A 20,851-nucleotide genomic window follows, 5' to 3' on the forward strand; every position below is an offset into this window, starting at 1 on the left:
GGCCTCTGTGGGCACTGCACACACATGGTGGACACAGACAAACCTGACAAAGCATCAATAGACAGAAATGTAGGAGTTACATTCTTTTTACTGAACCCAGTGTTCAGAGAACACTACTAAACCAAGAGCCCAATCTTTGGGTGGCACCCTTTGCAGCCCAGATCAAAGCAGTGGAGGTAACAACTCTCCTTGGTTCAGGCGCCTTCACAGCCTTCCTGCTTGCCCATCTTTCAACATCTGATAGAGATCTAAAAAATCTGAACCTACTCTCCTCGACTTCATAATACCTTAGATTTCTCTGTGGTCTCGTAATAAAGGCTGGCCTTCCATTCACTATGTAGCTGAAGCTGGCCTTTGACTCAGAATCCTTGCTCCAACTTCCTGAAGTGCTAGACAAGTTGTTTTTTTCTCATCACATTTGCTTGGAAATGCTCTTGAAGGGCTGGAGATGTCACAGCAGTTTAGAGAACTTGTTCTTACAGAGAACCTGATGTCTGGCAACCACATGGAAGTTCACAACTGTCTGTAACTCCAGTTCCAAGGGATCAATTGGACTCCCTCAGGCTTGTGTGAGCAACAGGGATATACCTGCTACATGTACATACATGGGGGAGAAACACCCATACACATAAAACTTAAAAACAAACTTGGCCAGGTGGTGGCAGCACATGCCTTTAATCCCAGTACTTAGAAGGCAGAGGCAGGAGAATTTCCTAATTTAAAGGCCAGTCTGGGTTACAGATCCAGTTCCGTCCTAACAGCCAGGGGTATAGAAAGAAACCTTGTCATGAAAAAGACAAAGCAGGAAACGTTAATGCTCATGAATCTTTTACGTTTGCTTGCTACATGGAGTCTACACAGGATGGACAATGGCCAGGCTTGGGGGAGGCCTGATTGGTACAGTACTGCCCGGTTTGCAAACTCCAGGTTTTATCCTCAGCACTACCTATACCAGAGTGTGATGGCACACACCTGTACTCCCAGCACCTTGGAGGCAGGAAGTTCAAAGTCATTCTTAACTGAATTCCCAGGTCAGCCCAAGTACATGAGCAAAATTAGACATTACTTCACCCTAATGGACTGTTGGGGGGAGCTACCTTAAAGGAGGTGCAGGCTCTCGGGGCTAGGAATGGATGTCCTCAAGAGTTTTGTTTTGGCTTTTGAGACAGGGTTTCTGTGTAGACCAGGCTGGCCTCAAACTCAAGAGGTATCTACCTGACTCTACCGCCCAGGTGCCATGGATCAAAGGCACATACCACCACCACCCAGCCTCAGTTTGGATTTTTAAAGATTCACCATTTAAAAAAAAAAAAAAAAGAGTGTGCACACCACGTGTTACTGGCGTTTGTGGATGTCAGGGGTCAGATCTGCTGGAACTGCAATTACAGGCAACAGTGGGTGTTCTTAATCACTGGGCCATTTTTCCAACTGGTGTGGAAAGTCCTGTGCTTTTATTGATTAATGAATAAAGAAGCTGGGGCTGGAGAGATGGCTCAGAGGTTAAGAGCAGTGTCTGCTCTTCCAGAGGTCCTGAGTTTAAGACCCAGCAACCACATGGTGGCTCACAACCATCTATGAGATCTGGTGCCCTCTTCTGACCTGCAGGTGTACATGCGGACATGCAGACAAAACACTGTATACATAATAAATAAAATCTTTAAAAAAAAAAAAGAAGCTGCCTTGGCCTTTGATAGGGTAGAGCCTAGGCCGGGAAAACTAAACAATGCTGGGAGGAAGAAGGCAGAGCCAGAAGATGACATGTAGGGACCAGAGGGAAAGGCATGAGCTGCCAGTTGGAACTTTGCTGGTAGGCCACAAGCCTCGAGGTAAAATATAAAATAACGGGAATGGGTTAATTTTACATCTAAGAGCTAGCTAGCAATACGCTTAAGTGATTGGCCAATCAGTGATTTAAATATAGTTTCTGGGTAATTATTTTGGGAGCCTGGGTGGCTGGGAAATGAACAAGCAGCCTCCTACTACAGATTGGCGCTCCAATGTGTGCTAGCTAAATCCACATAAAACCTAAGAGGGCTTGGAAAGGAATTCTAGACACTGAAAAAATATAGCTGCATTTTTTTTTTCAGATAGGCTCTGCTTGCTAGCACATGCCACAACTCCTTTAAGAGAGGTCTTCTTGATTCAGCGGTGGCAAAACCAAAAAACCGCATGGTGGTTTTGAAATGGCAGCTTCTTGGGCTATGCTGCTAGCACAAACTCTGACTCTTTTGGGAGGTCCAGCTACAAAGCATTTAAATGGGGTTTGTGAGTGGAGTGCCACTTGCTTAATGGTAACATAGACCCTCTGTGTGCCTGAAAATGGGGCTGTGAGCATGGCTCAGCTAAACAGACCTCTGCCCCTGTGCTGAACTGGGCAGAGCCAAAAGGCAAAGAAACCTTAGTCTTAGTAACAATGCTTAGCCACTTAACATTTTTAGAAGCGCTCCTGGACAGAAAAGAATTTCAGATGCACAACAGGACAGATTTAGACATAAATGACTTCTAAACAAGACACAGTGTTTTAAAAATGCTTGGGAGAGAGAAAAGAGTAAAGAGATAGTAAATGTAATATGAAAGTATAAACATAAAGGAGTAAATAAATATCAAACTTATAGAAAAATAGACTAAGAAAAATAAGCCACATAAAGATGGAATATACACAGAGGCTGTATTATTTATGTTTTCTTTGAATTTTTTTTTTTTTTTTTTGGTTTTTCGAGACAGGGTTTCTCTGTGGCTTTGGAGCCTGTCCTGGAACTAGCTCTTGTAGACCAGGCTGACCTCGAACTCACAGAGATCTGCCTGCCTCTGCCTCCCGAGTGCTGGGATTAAAGGCGTGCGCCACCGCCCGGCTTCTTTGAATTTTTTGACTGTTAAAGAGCTATGTAACAAGAGACAAACGTACAAGAAACATTGTATGGACTGCTAAGTTAAACCAACATAAAGGTATCTTGACTTCAGAATTTAAATATAAGGTATGTTGCTTTGGAAGAGGGTCTGCTTTTGTTTCTACAGATGAAAACCCATGGATTAATCCCAAACTAATGTGGTTTAATGGACCAAGACCCCCTGAAAGGTCACCATGAAAACCCCTGAAAATACTTTGCCCAACAAAAAGCAGAAAGCAGTTTGGAAAGAACTATGCCCAAATTCCCTAAATGATTGTTTACATTTAAAGGAGGATATGCTACAGATTCGTATCGGTATGGATCTTAGTTTACTGATACAATTTTTTTTTATTTAACTTTATGTGCATTGGTGTGAAGGTGTCAGATCTTGTGGAACTGCATTTTCAGACAGTTGTGAGCTGCCATGTGGGTGCTGGGAATTAAACCCGTGTCCTCTGGAAGAGCAATCACTGCTCTTAACCACTGAGCCATATCTCCAGCCCTTTTTTTTTGTTTTGTTTTTTCGAGACAGGGGTTCTCTGTAATTTTGGAGCCTGTCCTAGAACTAGCTCTTGTAGACCAGGCTGGCCTCAAACTCAGAGATCCCCCAGCCTCTGCCTCCCAAGTGCTAAAATTAAAGGCGTGTGCCACCACTGTTGGGCTTACTGATACAAATTTAAGATCAACTTTGTTCTATGTTTATTTCTGCTCTTAATTAAGGTATTGTTTGTACAGCTCATTTAAAAATGTAATGTATAATTTAAAAATATAAGTTAATAGTAATCTATAATAGTCAAGCTTGTCATGTTAGGTTTATTTAGATATAATTTCAGTTAGATATAGGAATTCTTCAAATCTTTCGAAGACCTTCAGAATATGGTATCTAAAATGTTTAAGAACTAGGACTTTAATGATGACAATGAGACACACAAATCTATTTCAAGAGGATGATGAACATCAAGGATGCTCCTTATGGAGTTGGTTAGCCATTTGGGCAAGAAACTGCTCTTGTCTGGACTGCTTGATAAAGTGGACATGCAGGACCCATAGAAAAATGGCTGTTATAGTTGCCTAAAGGTGAGGCAGTCCGTCAGAAGAAAGTGACTGACAAACTGCCAATATAGGTGGAACTGTCTTTGAAATTTCCTGCGTCGTGGAAAAGTCTGCCAGATACTATGGGCCTATAGGCTTGGAGATGGATGCCTGCAACATTACAGAAGAAATTTGGGTGACTGTCCTGGAGTTTGGGAAGTTGCTTACAATGTGCTTGTTTACTCAGGTAATATTATATCCTTCTGGAGTCTTTTTATGATAAAAGATAAAATTCTGTGTGATTATTTCGGGAGTCTTGGAAACAAACAAGCAGCCTCCTGCTACATCCAACCCTGTCTCCATTGTTTAGATCAGGTCCAGGAGTCAAGTAAGCATTAACACCTGCATTACCCAAGTGCCATAAACTGTCACAAGGCTTTATGACTTTCTTGACTTGGGCCTTAAGTGCCTGGAAACCGTATGCTGGATATAGTGATCAATCATCTGAAAAACCATACCTTATTTCCATAAGAATTCACAAAATCAAAATAACTGCTGGCATGTTCTGGTGATAAAACTAAAATCTGGCTATGTGCATGCTTAAAATCCTAACAATTTGGCTGAGGCAGGATGGGACCGTTGCGTTAGCTGATCTGTGGGACTAGGCTAGGCCTCATCATCCATTAAATAACTGGAGTACACTGCATGCCACTTCAGAAAAAGTGAACTGTGGGGCGTGTTTTCTAATCGGAAATTCTTTAAACACTTAACACTACAAAAGGTATGTTTTCTCAGGATATTTACAAACGCACCATGCGACCCATGCAAACACTCAACATTGCTTACTGCAGCACCTAAATGACGCCAAAACTGGATCCACTTTGTGAGTTGTTCTTAGGAACTCAGGCATTCGACAATGTTAAAGGAGACCAAAGTACCAACACACTACCACATACACTGTCTCTGAACAAACTATGCACATGCTGTAAATGTTTCTGCTAAGGCCAACACTAACAGGGGATTCAATCACTCTGCTCTTGCCACTAGTTTTTTCAGTGAGAAAGTGTAATTTTCCTTTAGACCAAAGAGGATTATTGACATGTTGAACCTATCTGGTTGTACAACTCAAAATTACACAATAGAAAATGATCCATAGCTACACCTGTGTTAAATATGATTGTTATACTTTAATGATAAACAAACATAAATACTATGTTGCTAACTGGTTTCAAAGACAGGACATGTAACCTACTGACTTGGCTGTTCAACACCACATTACAAGCAGTTTCCCCGTGCCCCAAATACAGATCATTGGGAAACAAATGATTTATGGAAGATAAAATGGGGACTGTTTTCACATTCAGACAAACAATAATGTCAAGTATGTTTGGACTAGAGATTTTATTTTAGAAGTATAAAGGATGGAGGCGTAATATATTTGGCATTTTTAATTTAGGTTTGTTTTATTTAAGTTTAATGTTAATTCCATGCTGTGTTTCAGTAAGAACAATACAGATGCTGCATCTGTGGCTCCAGTCAGACATCCAGTAGTACAAATTAGCTTCAAGTTACACATACTGAACAAAAGAGGTTGAGCGAGCGGAAGAGGAGGAAGAGGGAAGGAGGCTAAGGAGCGAGGGGAAAGGAAGAGAGTTGAACACGCATGCAGGCTTCCATACCACCTTCAATGCTAACCTGCTTCAGAGGGGGAGGAGTCGGCAAGAATGAGCAGCCACGGATTGTTGAACTGTTACCAGCACCATGCCTTTCAGCAACACTTCAGCAGAGTTCCAAACACATTTGACAGCAAAACCATTATAACAAACTCCCCCAAAACATCTCAAGCTAATATCCAATTAAGTTTAAACATTGGTATAAAATTCAATTTAAACAATTAAAAAAGGAAAAATGACAGCACATATGCGCCCCTATCATGTGATTAATCTTTCTTAGATGCATCACCTAGAAGTCTAATGGCTTTCAAATGTCATTTCCATTTCTATTGATGATCTTGCCCATGTGGCTGGAGACAATACAGTAATGCTGAAAAAGCCTCTATGCAGTCCTGTTAGTGTCGTAAAGAACCTAAAAGCTGGGACCAGTAAAATCCACAGAAATTCACTCTTGCCTTTAAGAACTTCTGAAAACTGTTTGTTTGTTTGTTTAAAAAAAAGGGGGGGGGGAGGGGAGAAAAAAAAGAGGAAGAAAGAAAAACAACGGGGCAGGAACCTAAATTCTGAGACCAAATGTGAAAGTCAAATTTGGTGGTTCTCAGTGACAATGGGGAACTTCCAAGGGGAGGGTGGGGAGGGAGGGTGATCAGAGATGTGTTCTCTTGTTGGCTTTAGTACGTCTCACTGATTTTCATCTTCCACATCCTGCAGCGCTTCTTTATTCTGCTCTTCACCTGTAAGGAACAAGGCACAATTACTTCACACTGTCACACACTCTAATGGTCAAGCTAAAGGTTCATAGTTTCACTACAACTGTTAGCAAACTTGGGCAGGCAGAGATCTTCTAACCTCACATCTGAGGGGCTTAAACCAAGAGCTGCCAACCACCAACCAGTCCTGAAACAGTCAAGTGTTAGAGGCTGATAAAATTAAAACTTTTAAAGGCAAAGAAATCAAATGTCTCTGTTAAATAAGCTCTTCAAGAATACACAGCAGAAAGAATACTCTTAAAATGAACTTCAGGCCTTTGTGTGTTTCTTGGGCCAAATACTCTTCTTTCTCAATAACCTTGCCTCTTCAAAAAGCAACAGCATTTTGCTTTTTATCTAGGGAGGCGGGGAGCAAGAGGAGGGGCCATCTACCCACAAGCAATCCTTCTAGGGAATAAAAGCGAGCACGACCACAGTGGTTCTATGGTATCTGGGAAGATGTACTACTGTGCTGGGCTATTTCTCTGTATGGTGGCCAGATAGGCCACACAGTGGAGTCTTTTCTTCAGAGTAAACCACTCGGTCACTGAGGTTATTACAGAAGGGCATTTGGGCCAGCTCTCAGGCTATTTTTCTTTACTCTTTGGACATGACAATTAGCCTGCCAAGTTTCAACTGCACTGTGGCATGCAAGAGAAAGTCATGTTTATTCACTGGAGGATCACCTACCTACTTATAAGCATTAATCAAGTCAGCCATAGTTAAGGAAACATGCAAAGCTTTTGTTAAAAAATGATTCAACTGATAAAAATTATATTTTGTTGTATATTTTAATATGGAGAATTACAAGTTTGAGCAAAAAAAAATATAACCACTCAATTAACCGAAGGTAGGGTGTATAGCATGTACTTAGCATGCATAAGGCTCTACGTCCAATCCCTAGCAACACATAAAAATAAGAATACACAACCACACAGTTAACTGCTACTAAACCAATTTTTAAAGTGCTACCAAACAATTAAAAAAAAGCACCTAACAATAGAAATGGCTTAGATAGCATTTATACTAAGATCAACTTTTAAACAGTCTGATGCACCACCACAGCAGTAAGCATCAAATAAAGAGCTACAAACATTCTTGCAAGGAAATCTGACATTGACATGTGATTAACAAGTCAGGTCTTTATCACAGCACAAAGGTTCAAGGCCTTGAGTCACTGTCTCAAAAATAGAAGTTACTTAAAGCACATGGAGGATTTAACTTGTAAGATAGAAAAGACGGACGGGCGGGCGGTGGTGGCGCACACCTTTAATCCAAACACTCGGGAGGCAGAGGCAGGCGGATCTCTGTGAGTTCGAGGCCAGCCTGGTCTACAGAGGTAGTTTCAGGACAGGCTCCAAAGCTACAGAGAAACCCTGTCTTGAAAAATCAAAGATAGAAAAAGACATGCAAAAACAAACATATCCATCTCCTAGGAAAGAATGGAGGGAAGCTAACTCTCCAGGAGTACATCCAAGCTCAGGAGCTTGCATGTTTTCTCTCATTTGCAACAGGAACAAGTGGCAAGTATGCTAAGAGACCACAGGAACACACACAAGCAACTTGCAGACATGGCAAGAGTCTCAGCCACAAGTCATGAAAGTCACTGCATATATAAGGCACACCCAAGTAGACAAGGCAGGTAGCAGGCCACGGCGGTCTCCAGACTTAGCACCTGAGAACATAATAGGGTGAGTCTCTAAGGACAGGTGGAAACAGGCAAGCATCATCAGTGAGAACCAAACTAAAAGCAGAGCTCCCTGCACCACAGCAATGACTTACAAAGTAGTTTTAAAGGAAGAAGAGTTGGGTTTTCCTTTAGGAATCTACAGTCAAGAAGAGAGGGAGGGAGAGCAATCAGATGAAAGCACATTACAGAAAAACAAACCACAACAGGACAAAGGAAACATCCCAGGAGTCAGCTCTGGTCTTTCTACATGAATAAACTCAAGAATTAACCTGTCTAGTTGTTCCCTTTACTCCTAAGAAACCTCTGGAGGCTTATAAATTGGGGAAGGGCCCACAGATATATATTTTTTTTGCCTAGAGGAAGAAAAGGAGCAAGTAGAGCAAACACATTTCCTCTATGAAACAGTCATTCTTGCAGTGTGACCTCACTAAAGAATCGCTGTTGGGGGCTGGAGAGATGGCTCAGAGGTTGAGAGCATTGCCTGCTCTTCCAGGAGTCCTGAGTTCAATTCCCTGCAACCACTTGTGGTTCACAGCCATCTGTGATGGGGTCTGGTGCCCTCTTCTGGCCTTCAGGCATACACGCAGACAGAATATTGTACACATAATAAATAAATAAAAAAAAAAGAATCGCTGTGCTTCATAATGTACTGCAGCATGCACATGTGCGCGCGCACACACACACACACATTTTTTAAAGGAATTATCTCACTGGGCTGATGAGACAGCTCGGCACTTAACACTGGCTGTTCTTGCAGGACACGGGTTCAGTTCTCAGCACCCATGTGGTGGCTCATAGCCATGTGTAACTCAAGTTCCCAGTGATCTGACACCCTCTTTTGGCCTCTGCAGGTACCAGGCAGGCAAGTAAGCATGTAGTACACACACATACACACAGGCAAAACACTCATAAAATAAAACAAAAAAATTATATCCCAATAAATTAGACCAGTCATTAGGATACGCTACAGGAAAAAGACACAAAAGAAGTAAAACATACACATCATTAGATGTCCTCAATTCAAACATTTAATGATGCTAATTTTCATGACCAGCAGTAAAATAAAAGGGCTCTAACTTTAGCCAGCTTTAATCCCAGCACTTGAGGGGAGGCAAAGGTAGGTGGATCTCTGAGTTCCAGGCCAGCCAAGGAAACCCTGCCTTGAAATAAAAATTCAACAAAAAGTGCTTGAACTTAAACTGAATGTTAGAAAACTGCTAATCCCTCAACAGAAGTATTTCCACATGTACACCCTCAGAACAACTCAAGAACTGTCTGTAAAATTGTAAACATGAGCTGAGCGGTGCTGGCGCACGCCTTTAATCCCAGCACTCGGGAGGCAGGGGCAGGCGAATCTCTCTGAGTTTGTGACCAGCCTGATCTACAAGAGCTAGTTCAAGGACAGGCTCCAAAGCCAGAGGAAATCCCCTGTCTCAAAATAAATAAATAAATAAATAAATAAAGTAAGAGTGCTTGCTACACAAGCATAAAAAGACCACATAATGTGGCAGATGGGTCTCTGCAGATGTTGGGGAGCCACACTAGACAATTAACACACACACGGTGGATGGTACCTCTGGCCTCCACACATAAGAATAAACAATTTTTTGGACCTAGTAAAATGGCCCAGATTAAGATGACAGACATATTGTTGTGCAAGCCTGACGATGGGATAATCCTCAGAACCCAAGTAAAGGTGGAGAGAGCGAGGTGTGGTGGCACACACACAGGCAGGTTGATCTGAGATCAAGGCCAGCCTGGTCTACACAGAGAAACCAGAAGTTGGAAAGAAACTCCACAAAATTATCTTCAGACTTCCATGTATATGTACTCCATGCACATGCATGCGCACACACACAAAAATGAAGTTTAAGTAAATTGAATTTAAATCTGTATAAATTATATTTCATTCATTTATGGGCGGAGGGAAGAGCAGGGTTTTACTATGTAATCCTCACTGGCCTGGAATTCACTAGCAGACCAAGATGGCCTCCAAATCAAAGATCTGCCCAACTCTGCCTCTTGAGTGCCGGGATTAAAGGCAAGTGGCTACATTACTTTTATTGATGTTGGTTTATCATGATAAAGAGCTACAGCAGAATTGTAAAATACAAACTTGGCAAACTTCGCAACTTATTGTATGTAATGATGTAGCTCAGGTAGGCCTCAAATTTATTATACATATAGGAAAGTTCTCTACCAACTAAAGATCTTAAAAGGCATTTTAAAGATTGGCAAGATGACTCAGTGGGTATGAGTTCAACAGGGAGGGGTTGGAGAGATGGCTCAGTGGTTAAGAGCCATCTGCTCTTCCAGAGATCCCGAGTTTAATTCCCAGCAACCTTACATGGTGGCTCATAACCATCTGTAATGAGATCTGGCGCCTTCTTCTGGCCTGCAGGCACACATGCAGACAGAACACTGTATATATAATAAATCTTGTTAAAGCATTTAACCCCACTCTAAATACCAATATCCACATGAAAGCTGGGCACAGCTGCAATTGCTACAATATCGGAGCTCAATGGTCAGCCAGGCTAACCACAACAGTGAGCTTTGGATTCAATGAGACCTTGTCTCAAACAGTAAGGTAGAAAAGGATTTAAGACATCCCACATCATGCTATGCCTCCACATGTGCCTAAGTACCAACACTAACATGGGTGCACATAGTCCCACACACACATAACTAGTATATATGACTTTTTTTGTGTATTTTTTGTTTGAGACCAGGTTTCTCTGTATAGCCCTGACTGTCCTAGCTAGACTTGCTCTGGAGACCAGGCTGCCCTTGAAATTAGAGATTCACCTACGCTCCCAGTGCACCACCACTCTGGTGGCTCTATCAAGATGGTAGGAAAAGTGTAGATAGTTCCTATCATGTATCTCATTACAACAATTGTCTTGTAATACATAAATACTTGATTACTTAGTGAGCTTTTAAAAGCCGAACTAACCAAGTTCTCATATTAGCACCACAAGCTAAAGTCAAAAATCAAACTCAACTTTGCCAGAGAAAGGAAATGGGTAACATTCATAACCCATGCATTTCCAAGGTCAATACAAAGCATGTCAACCAACCAGAAACTGTAGTTAGAAGTAAGCTATTAAATATAAGCTTCTATCTGAGTAACACACTTAACATGACTGTGATTAAAACAGAAAAACTAGATGGGTGGTGGTGCTCTTAATCCTAGCAACCCAGAGGCAGAGGCAGGGGATCTCTGTGAGTTGGAGGACAGCTGGTCTACAAAGCGAGTTCCAATAGCCAGGATTACACAGAGGAACCTTGTCTCGAAAAACCAAACAAACAAAAGCAAAATTACAGATAAACTCTGAGATGGGAGATAATTCAGTGATTGGGGGAGTGCTTGTTGCTCTTGGAGAAGATTCTATTCCCATTATTAATTTAGCACTGGATATGCATGAGAAGTTTACACATGCATGCTAACAAAACACTTCTCATTAAAAACAAAAAGCAATCTTAGGGTTGGAAAAATGCCTGAGGTTTGAAGAAAAACCCATGCAGGGTTGTTTCATTAATACCTACTAATGCCACAGAGTTTTATAAACCCCTACCGCCCACTCTCAACTGAATTGCAAGAAGATAAAAGGAAATGATGGGGGCTAGATGTCTCAGTGACTAAGAGAACTAACTACCTGCTCTTCCAAAGGACCCAGGTTCAATTCCCAGCATCCACATGGAGGCTTACAAACATCTGTTACTCCTATTCTAGGGGATTCATCATTGCCTCTGGCCTCTGACATTCATGTGGTAACAGACATGTAGGCAAAACGTTCAAACACATATTAAACAATATAGGTTTAAAAAATAGAAAGGAAATGGTTTCCAGTCATTTCTTCCTTATACTGATTATAGCATACTAACAAGTCATTTTTAGAGACAAAACTTTTACAATTTTGAATATTGGCATAATATTTCTACACATGTATGAAATTGTCAAATCAGCCCTTTACTTCTTTATCAAGGGTCAAAAAGGCACTTGGGCATCATTCCCTATATAAAGAATAAACCTTAATTACTGCAGACAGGCTATGAGAACCAAAAGAGTTCTTTCTTAGAAGAGGCAACCACCCAAAGAAAAACATCTGGGCTTGCTCACCATCGCCCTGCATGTCTGAGGTCCAAAGCGTCAGGTTATCACGTAGCAGCTGCATGATAAGCGTAGAGTCCTTATAGCTTTCTTCACTCAGCGTGTCCAGTTCTGCAATAGCGTCATCAAAAGCTGCTTTTGCCAACCTGAAATGAATATACCGTCCGTCAGTACTCAATATCTTTAACAATAAAGATAGCAACAATGGGCTACTCTCAGTTACTCTAGCAGTCCCACTAACTATAAAGGTAACACAGACAAATGCTGAAAGATAACTTCGAATAAAAATATGAAAGACTTGGTATTTTTGTTCAGCTTACTTTTAACTTAAATAAAAAACTTTTTAAAAAAATGTGTATCTAGAATTTGGTGTGAATGTAACTGAAGGTCAGATGACAAACCTGTCACAGCTGCCTCTCTCCCTCCGTCACATAGATCCCAAGGACCAAACTCAGGCTAATCATGCTTGATAACAAGCATCCCTACCTTCGCAAGCATCTCAAGAGATGTTCGTGCTGCTTTTGAATGTCTTCCTATACAAACCAAGCCTAGTCTTGGAAATCTCAATCGTGTTAACAAACAATGGAGGCAAGATCTAGTCCCATGCCACCTGGGGTGACACAGTAAGACTGCAGTTTAAAGCAATTACAAAAATGGCCTCAGCCTTTCGGGCGTTATGATTACAAGCCTACACCACCTTACCCAACTAAGGAATTAATTCTTTAAAAAAAATGGGGGAAGGGGTCGCTAGAGGGATGACTCAGAGGTTGAGAGCACTGGCTGCTCTTCCAGAGGTCCTGAGTTCGATTCCCAGCAACCACATGGTGGCTCACAACCATCTGTAATGAGATCTGGTGCCCTCTTCTCGTGTGCATGCGTACATGCAGACAGAATACCATATACATAACAAATAAATAAATCTTAAAAAAAAAATACCTCTCCTGCCCACGAGAAGTTGCTTTTTGTTTCTTTTTTCTTTGGATTTTTCAAGACAGGGTTTCTCTGTATTGCCCTGTCTGTCCTCAAATTTCAGCAGATACACCTGCCTCTGCCTCCCCAGTGCTGGGATTAAAGGTCATCACCACCCAGCCAAGATTTACTGTTTTTTTTTAAAGTTTTATTTTATGTATATGAGTGCTCTACTGACTTTAGGCCAGAAGAGGGCATCATATGGTTGTGAGTCACCATGTGGTTGCTGGGAACTGAACTCAGGACCTCAGGAAGAGCAGCCAATGCTCTAAACCGCTGAGCCACCTCTCTAGCTGCAAGATTTATTATTTTTGACTATATGTAGTTGTATTTAAATGTTCAAGAGTACAGGTATCAGATGAGGCTTGAAGACATCAGATAGATCCCCTGGAGCTAGGGTCATAAGCACTTGTGATCTCTTCATGTGGGTACTGGAAATAAACTCAGGTACCCTAGAAATACATAGGGAGCCATCCCTCTAGCCCCAAGGCACTAACTATTAATACAATTGTTTTTTTTCCTTGGGTGGGGGGTCGAGACAGGGTTTTTCTGTGGCTTTGGAGCCTGTCCTGGAACTAGCCCTTGTAGACCAGGCTGGCCTTGAACTCATAGAAATCCACCTGCCCCTGCCTCCAGAATACTGGGATTAAGGGTGTGCGCGATGACCTCCCGGCTTCTTGATACAATGTGTATGAACTATTACAAACAGACTAAGACTGTGAAAATAATCCATGGAGTCCACCCTAAAACTCCACCAAAATACATGTGTGATAAAGATATTTTCCTGCCAGGCAATGGTAGTACATGCCTTTAATCCCAGAGGCAGTAGGATCTCTTTTGAGTTTGAGGCCAGCTTGGTCTGTACAGAGCGAGTTCCAAGGACAGCTAGGGTACACAGAGAAACCCTGCCTGAAAAACTCAAAAAGGTTCAAATATCTTTGAATAAGACAAATGTAATATATACCTACAATGGATACAATTAAGAATACCACACCCCAACCCAAAGGAAAAGAAGACTGTTTTGTTCAGTGTCTCAAGTAACCCTGGCTGGCTTTGGATGTCTAGCTGTCCGGCTTCCTCTTCTAGAGTGTTGGAATCACAGGGATGCATCTCCACACCCTGCTTTTGAAAGAGGGGCAAAGAGACAGGATTTCACACTATAACCCAGGCTGGCTTCAACTTGCACTCATCCTCCTGCCTTAGTCTCCTTATAGGCATAAGTCACTGCCTCTGGATAAAAGTTCTATCTGTAGGCATTGTTACCAAGAAATTAATACAGCAAACAAAAAAGGATAGACATAATTCTACTTATATAAGACGCCAAGAACAAGCAAACTCGGGTTAGAAGAGACTGGGGAATGGAGTTACTACTTTAAGCTTAGTTTGGGTGAAGTGATAAAAATCTTTTGAAATGGGTTAGTACTGATGGTTATAAAAAAATTGTGAGCATATTAAATTCTACTCAATTATATACATGAAAATGGTTACATTGAATTCTTTGAAGTATACATGTTTACCAGTACAATATTTTATTTGCATCCATGATTTCAAAACTAGAAACAAATTGATATAAAAATCGGAGAAAAGGAGGCTGGAGAGATGGCTCAGTGGCTAAGTGTATTTACTGCCGTCCAGAGGATTTCCAAGTTCAATTTCCAGTACCCACAATTGTGCCGATCATAGTAGAAAGAGAATTAACTCCAAGTTGTCCTCTGACCTTCATCTGCCATGTTATAGACACATGTATACGCATACACACCAAAAAGTGCAGAAATTTTAGTGTGACAGTTTCACAAATACCAATGACATTATAATTGTTAAAATTATAATTTAAAAAATGTTCATGTAAGGAGGTGGTGGCACATGCCTTTAATCCCAGCACTTGGGAGGCAGACGGAGGTGGACCTCTGAGTTCTAGGACAGCCTGGTTTACACATAACAAGTTCCAGGACAGCCAAGGCTATATATAGGAAAACTCTTATCTCGAAAACCAAAAGCAAAAAGTAGCAAAAAGTTCACCAAGAATATTAAAAGCATTCCCAGGGAAGTGATGTGGTAAATGTCTATAATCCCTAACAATTGGAAGAATGACACATGAGAACTGAATGTTCAAAGCGAGGCTAAGCCAGATACCTGGTACCAAGACCCCGTTATAAGACTGAACGAATGCTAATACATAAAAATTAAGCCAACAGACTCCTGTGACAGCCTAAACAGAAGGTAGCTCCTCTGGAACCTTTGCACTTCACACTGGAAACTTGCTTCCTCCATTACTTACCTGCAGGCACGGTCAGGGGAATTAAGAATTTCATAGTAGAATACGGAAAAGTTGAGAGCAAGACCTAAACGAATGGGGTGCGTTGGAGGAAGTTCTGTCATGGCAATGTCACTAGCAGCTTTGTAAGCCACGAGGCTGTTTTCTGCGGCCTCCTTCCTGTCATTTCCTGTGGCAAACTCAGCCAGATACCTGTGGTAGTCCCCTTTCCTACAACACAACAGCAAATAAAATCCCAATTAGAAACTTCTTAGAGAATGACAATTTTCTCTACCACACTGTACACAACAAAATACAGTTTAATGATTAACATATATTTTTAGAAACTTTAAAAACAATGTCAGAATCCATCAGCTTGGTTCATCTCTTCTTTCCTTAATAAGGATTTCATATTTAAAATTATTGAGAAACTTTCACAGAAGACAACTAAAGCAAAAATCACCTAACTAGTATAAAAATGTTTCCAAAGAACCACACATTCATTAATCACAATACACATTTGCTGCTGTCACTGCAGTGCCAGGACACCTGAAGCCCTGAGCACAATGTGCCCCTACTATTCCTGAGCTATGCCCTTATAATTTCTCCACAGATAGTTAAGATTACACTGTGAACTTTGCAGCTTTAGCTAAAGAGGAAACCACAAAAGCAAAAACCCCAGGCAGAGTGTGGTGACATATAATCTTAGGAAGCTGCTAGAAAAAAAGATTATTGGGGCTGGAGAGATGGCTCAGAGGTTAAGAGCACTGACTGCTCTTCCAGAGGTCCTGAGTTCAATTCCCAGCAACCACATGGTGGCTCACAACCATCTATAATGAGATCTGGTGCCCTCTTCTGGCATGCAAGCATACATGGAAGGAATGCTGTATACATAAAATAAATAAATCTTAAAAAAAAAAAGAAAAGAAAGAAAAAAGAAAAAAAGATTAGTTGGGCCAGGCAGTAGTGGCACAGGCCTTTAATCCCAGCACTTAGGAGGCAGAGCCAGGAGGATCTGTGTGAGTTCAAGGTCAGCATGGTCTACAGAGTGAGTTCTACCCTTTGCCCAAAAAGAAAGAGAAAAAGAGAGGGAAGGGAGAGAGGGAGGAAGGAAGGGAGGGAGGGAGGGAGGGAAGGAAGGATGGAAGGATGGAAGGATGGAAGGATGGAAGGATGGATGGATGGATGGATGGATGGATGGATTACTCTAAAACTGAGGCCAACCTGATGACTGAGTTCCAGACTAGCCAGGGCTGCCCAGACAGACCTTGTTCTCAGAATAAGCTTGGAATGGTGGCACACACCTTAACCCCAGGAGGCGGATGTAGGGAGATCTCTGAATTCTAGGCTAGTATGGTCTACCATCTTGACTTCCAGGCCAGTCAAGTATATAAACAATGGGATGAGAGTGGCAACGGCGACCAAAAGTTAGATATTTTGTACAATAGTCTGGCAATCTCAAATGCAACAATATATTAATTCTTCATCACTACAGTATTTGTAACTAATTAAACTTTAGGTTTTGGTAACTAACCCTCCAATATTCAACTACTTTAAATCAAAGCTGAAAATCCACATTTAAAAAGTTATGGTTCTAAGGCTAACTTTAAATCTCACATTTTTCCCTTCTAGTATAGAACCTACATTTTATAATAGAAAACCTTGGACTCGCCAGTGTTAGCTGCTGGAATGAGGTGTTTGTCCAGTACATCCAGAATGTCACAACAGATTAATTTGAGCTCAGTTTCAACCTAGGGAGGGAAAACATCAGATTAAGTTTGGCAATTCCAAAATCTTGTTATACAAAGTTTAATCTGAAGAGCCCAGTCTTAAACAGAACATCTTATCTGTTTCCAAACTCTTTCCCCAAACCTTAAGTTGGCAGAAAACTACTCAGAGTATAGAAAGTCTCTTGCTTTTTAAACCATGTACATACAACCCACAGTTCCCCTAAAGAATCACCAGTGAGTAATCCACATTCTTTCTAAATGTTAGACACTTACATGAATTAATTTCCATTATAAGGTACCAACTATAAAGGTTACTCTTGGTTGTTTACTTGACTACACTTGGAAGCAACTAAAACCAAAGCATTTGGGCAGGCCTGGGAGGGATTTTTCTTGGTATGATAATTTGAGTTGGGAGACCCACCCTAAATTCAGATCATGTGAGGGGGCAGCTCACATAAAAGGACAAGGAAGAAAGAAGTGCTTTCTCAGCTCACTCTCATTGGCAAGTTCATCTATCCTGAGCCATTCCCTCTCTAGTGCGAGCACCTACACTAGGAAATTCCGAAAGGGACTGAAAACTAGCAATTCTAGGACCTCCCAGAGGCTCAAGCACCAGTTTGGGAATGCTAAGACATCCAGTCTTGTGGACTCAATGACTTCTGAACCCTTGGTCATTCTGTCAGGAGACAGTATCAGACTACTCAGGTCATAGCCTGCAAATAGCTCTAAGAAGTCATAAATGTTGTATATATACGCATTTATTTATTTGAAAGATACAGCATTTGCCCAAAGGCCATCAACTTAAAAGAACTTTAAAAAACAATGGGAGAGTGAACTGGAGTATAGGTTAGTGGTATGGTGCCAGCCTAGAATGGACCAATTCCCAGCATCACAACAAGTATGTAAAGAGAAGTAGGTGACAGGATTTGGACCAAAGTCACAACTCAAACCCAGACAGTTTGTCTTCAGTACTACTATGTTCCAACATTTACTTCATTGCAGAGATCAGACCCAGCTACAAGAGCAAAAGAACCTGTAGGCCAAATTAAATGCCGACATGAATCTACTGGTTTGCAATGTCTAAAACATGTGGCATCTCTGAACATATTTCACATGAATACATGTTTCATGTTTGAGGATATAATGAATTTATGACGGTCATGGGAATTCGCAAGAAGGGAATTTAAGAGACCAGCAAATGTGAGAAGAAACATGGAAGTGCTTATTTATAACCTTCCTCAGTTTCTAAAGAGTAGTTAGAGTAAATGATGTTCCCATACCACAGACTTTTTCTGAAAACAAGTAACACTGTGTGCTTTATATAAACTTTATACGACATGTTGGCCAGTGGAGCAGACTTCTCTACCAAACCATAAACTCCTAACTCTGTATCAAAGGAGCTGTAATAATAAAACTGAACCTTATGCAAATTGCACCAGAGCCTCTCGGGCTGGCTGTGCCTGGAGTCCCTGGTTTCCAGCTTACAGTTCTTCCAGCAATAAGTGAGGAGAGGTGACTGACGGCCAACCTCTCCCGAACATGTTCATCTCTCTTGCTCTCCGTTTTCTGTAATTCAGACACTTTAAGAATTCTCCCATTTTTCTTGCCTTTAGTTCAATAAGACTGCCTGTACCTCTCTTATGGCTTTTCAAGTTGAGATAGAGTTGCTGTTACAGTCTCCTAAATCCTTACTAGATACTAATCCAAACATCAAACTCAGCTTTAACATCACTGCGTACCTCCATGGTCTTCTCCCTCCTTCATAAAGTAACTATGGCCCACCTTTTTTCCAGTGACTTGATATATCACCATGGTATAAACAAACCAAATCTTCTTCCTCACCTGCCTGTTTTTAAACAGCACTAACTTTCTACCCTACCCTGGACAGTCCATTCCTGGTCTCCCCTTTTTCTAGTTCCTTATTCCTACTAAGATCATCAAGACTTCAGACTCTTGGCTTCACCTCCCAATTGGCCAGTTTTCCCCTTGTCTCCTCATCACATCCTATAATCTTAACTATAATTTTTCTCAATTTCTTCATGTCTGAGGAACACCGAATTGTCTGTCAATACATATTCTTTGGTCCGAGGTATCTAAGGGCAATGATAATTCCAACTTACCTCAAGATTTCTAGCATGTTCCCTAAGAGAGTTGTATCCCCAGTTTTACTGCCTATAAATTGGAATAATAGCTACTTTTCCAGGGTCTTTTTTTTTTTACTTACTTCTTAATGTTGCTAGATATTAAGCCCAGAGCCTTACACTGGGAGGCTTCCATTTTTGTATATAAATACACTTACAAATAACTTCATAAATTCTTTTCAGAGTGCTGAAAGCCCCAATGGTTTCTATTGTTTAAAAAAAAAAAAACACCCAGAATGAGTATCCATAAAGACAGTAATTATGTTTCAGCAGTATTTATACCCAATAATTTAGTACACAGAGGCATACAAATACTTATCAATTGTCCCATATCGGGCTGGCAATATGGTTCAGTTGGTAGGGGTATTTACCGCCAAGGCTAATGGCTCAGTTCACACTCTGAGACCTGCATAGTGTAAGAAGACCAACTCATGGAAGTTGCTCTCATTTCTACACATGCCCCATGGCACTTCCTGTGTACATACACAATTATGTGCAAAAACTGAAGCTGTTCTATGCATTCACTAAAAGCAGTCAATGAGGTACTTTATACCATAGCAAGAGCAGCAGTTCATTTGTTCTTTACTTGTGTGTGCTATGCTCAAACTTAATACCTGTGCTGGACATACAGCTCAGTGATAGCGTGTGCAATCCAAGCCTAATCCCTAGCACCCTTCCCTCTCAAGATATTTCTCCCTCTACAGCTTCCAAAACAAATGGTTCTTGGCTTTTATCCCAAAATATTCTCTAACCTGTAATTTCTAATCAAGGTTAGTGAAATACACACACACACACACACACACACACACACACACACACACACACACACACTTAATGTAGTTTATGTTCGGTGTTGAACCCATATGTCTAACACAAATTACTTAAAGCTGAAGGCCTGAGACTTAGCCGATACTCAAAAGAAACACAGTGAGGTAAGGTGTGTGTGTGGGGGGGGGATTAAGTAGAGAGAACGGGAGGAGAGGGAGTGGGAACTTGGATTGGTATGTATAGCGAAAAAAGAAAGTTTGTTTTTAAAAAAAAAGATTTTTTTTTTTAAAACCACACATTTCCTTTCTCTACTAGATAAATCATTTAGGACATTCAGGTAACAGCCACCCCTATTACTTCTGTCACAAATGGTAACATTTGTGACAAATGGACTCTACTCTGGATCCAGCTTCCTGGCTCAAGAAGAAAGTAGTTTTGCTATCAGATATGGACCCTAAACTGCCATCCAGAATGCCAAATCAGAGACTCAGGATCCATTTTGATCAAGGACAGAATCCTCTATACCTGAGCCTTTTCTCTATGAAAACTAATCACTTCTAACAAATATACAGAAATTAATAGTACCAAACTATAAATTAACTCGGTGTCACCTGTATTTGAGAAACTATCATCTTTTAAAAAATATTCTATCAAGTAGATGTGGTAGTATAATGCCTTTAATCCCAGCGTGAGAAGCTGAAGCCAGACTAGTCAACATCATGAGTTCCAGGCCAGCCAGAGCTTCGAAGAGACCCTGTTAAGAGCTTTGGTTGCTCTTGCAGAGAATCCAAGTTCAACTGCCAGCATGTGCACTGCAGCTCAAAACCACAACTACAGTACCAG

General features: G+C 41.1%; 1 protein-coding gene across 2 annotated transcripts in view; it reads right to left on the bottom strand.

Moving 5' to 3' along the window:
- Positions 1 to 5,302: 5,302 nt before the first annotated feature.
- Positions 5,303 to 20,851, bottom strand: part of Ywhae (tyrosine 3-monooxygenase/tryptophan 5-monooxygenase activation protein epsilon) — a 35,500-nt gene continuing 19,951 nt past the window's right edge. The window contains exons 3-7 of one of the 2 annotated variants that reach the window (XM_075991629.1): positions 17,014 to 17,120; positions 15,394 to 15,600; positions 12,156 to 12,292; positions 8,125 to 8,168; positions 5,303 to 6,327 (exon numbers count right to left, since the gene is read on the bottom strand). In XM_075991629.1, the coding sequence (XP_075847744.1) occupies positions 8,161 to 8,168; positions 12,156 to 12,292; positions 15,394 to 15,600; positions 17,014 to 17,120 (459 nt within the window). In that variant the 3' untranslated portion in view covers positions 5,303 to 6,327; positions 8,125 to 8,160. The remainder of the gene's footprint in view (positions 6,328 to 8,124; positions 8,169 to 12,155; positions 12,293 to 15,393; positions 15,601 to 17,013; positions 17,121 to 20,851) is intronic. The other variant, XM_075991628.1, reaches the window with a different exon arrangement.

The sequence above is a fragment of the Microtus pennsylvanicus genome, chromosome 11 (genome assembly GCF_037038515.1).
Source record: "Microtus pennsylvanicus isolate mMicPen1 chromosome 11, mMicPen1.hap1, whole genome shotgun sequence".
NCBI classification, from domain to species: Eukaryota; Metazoa; Chordata; class Mammalia; order Rodentia; family Cricetidae; genus Microtus; species Microtus pennsylvanicus.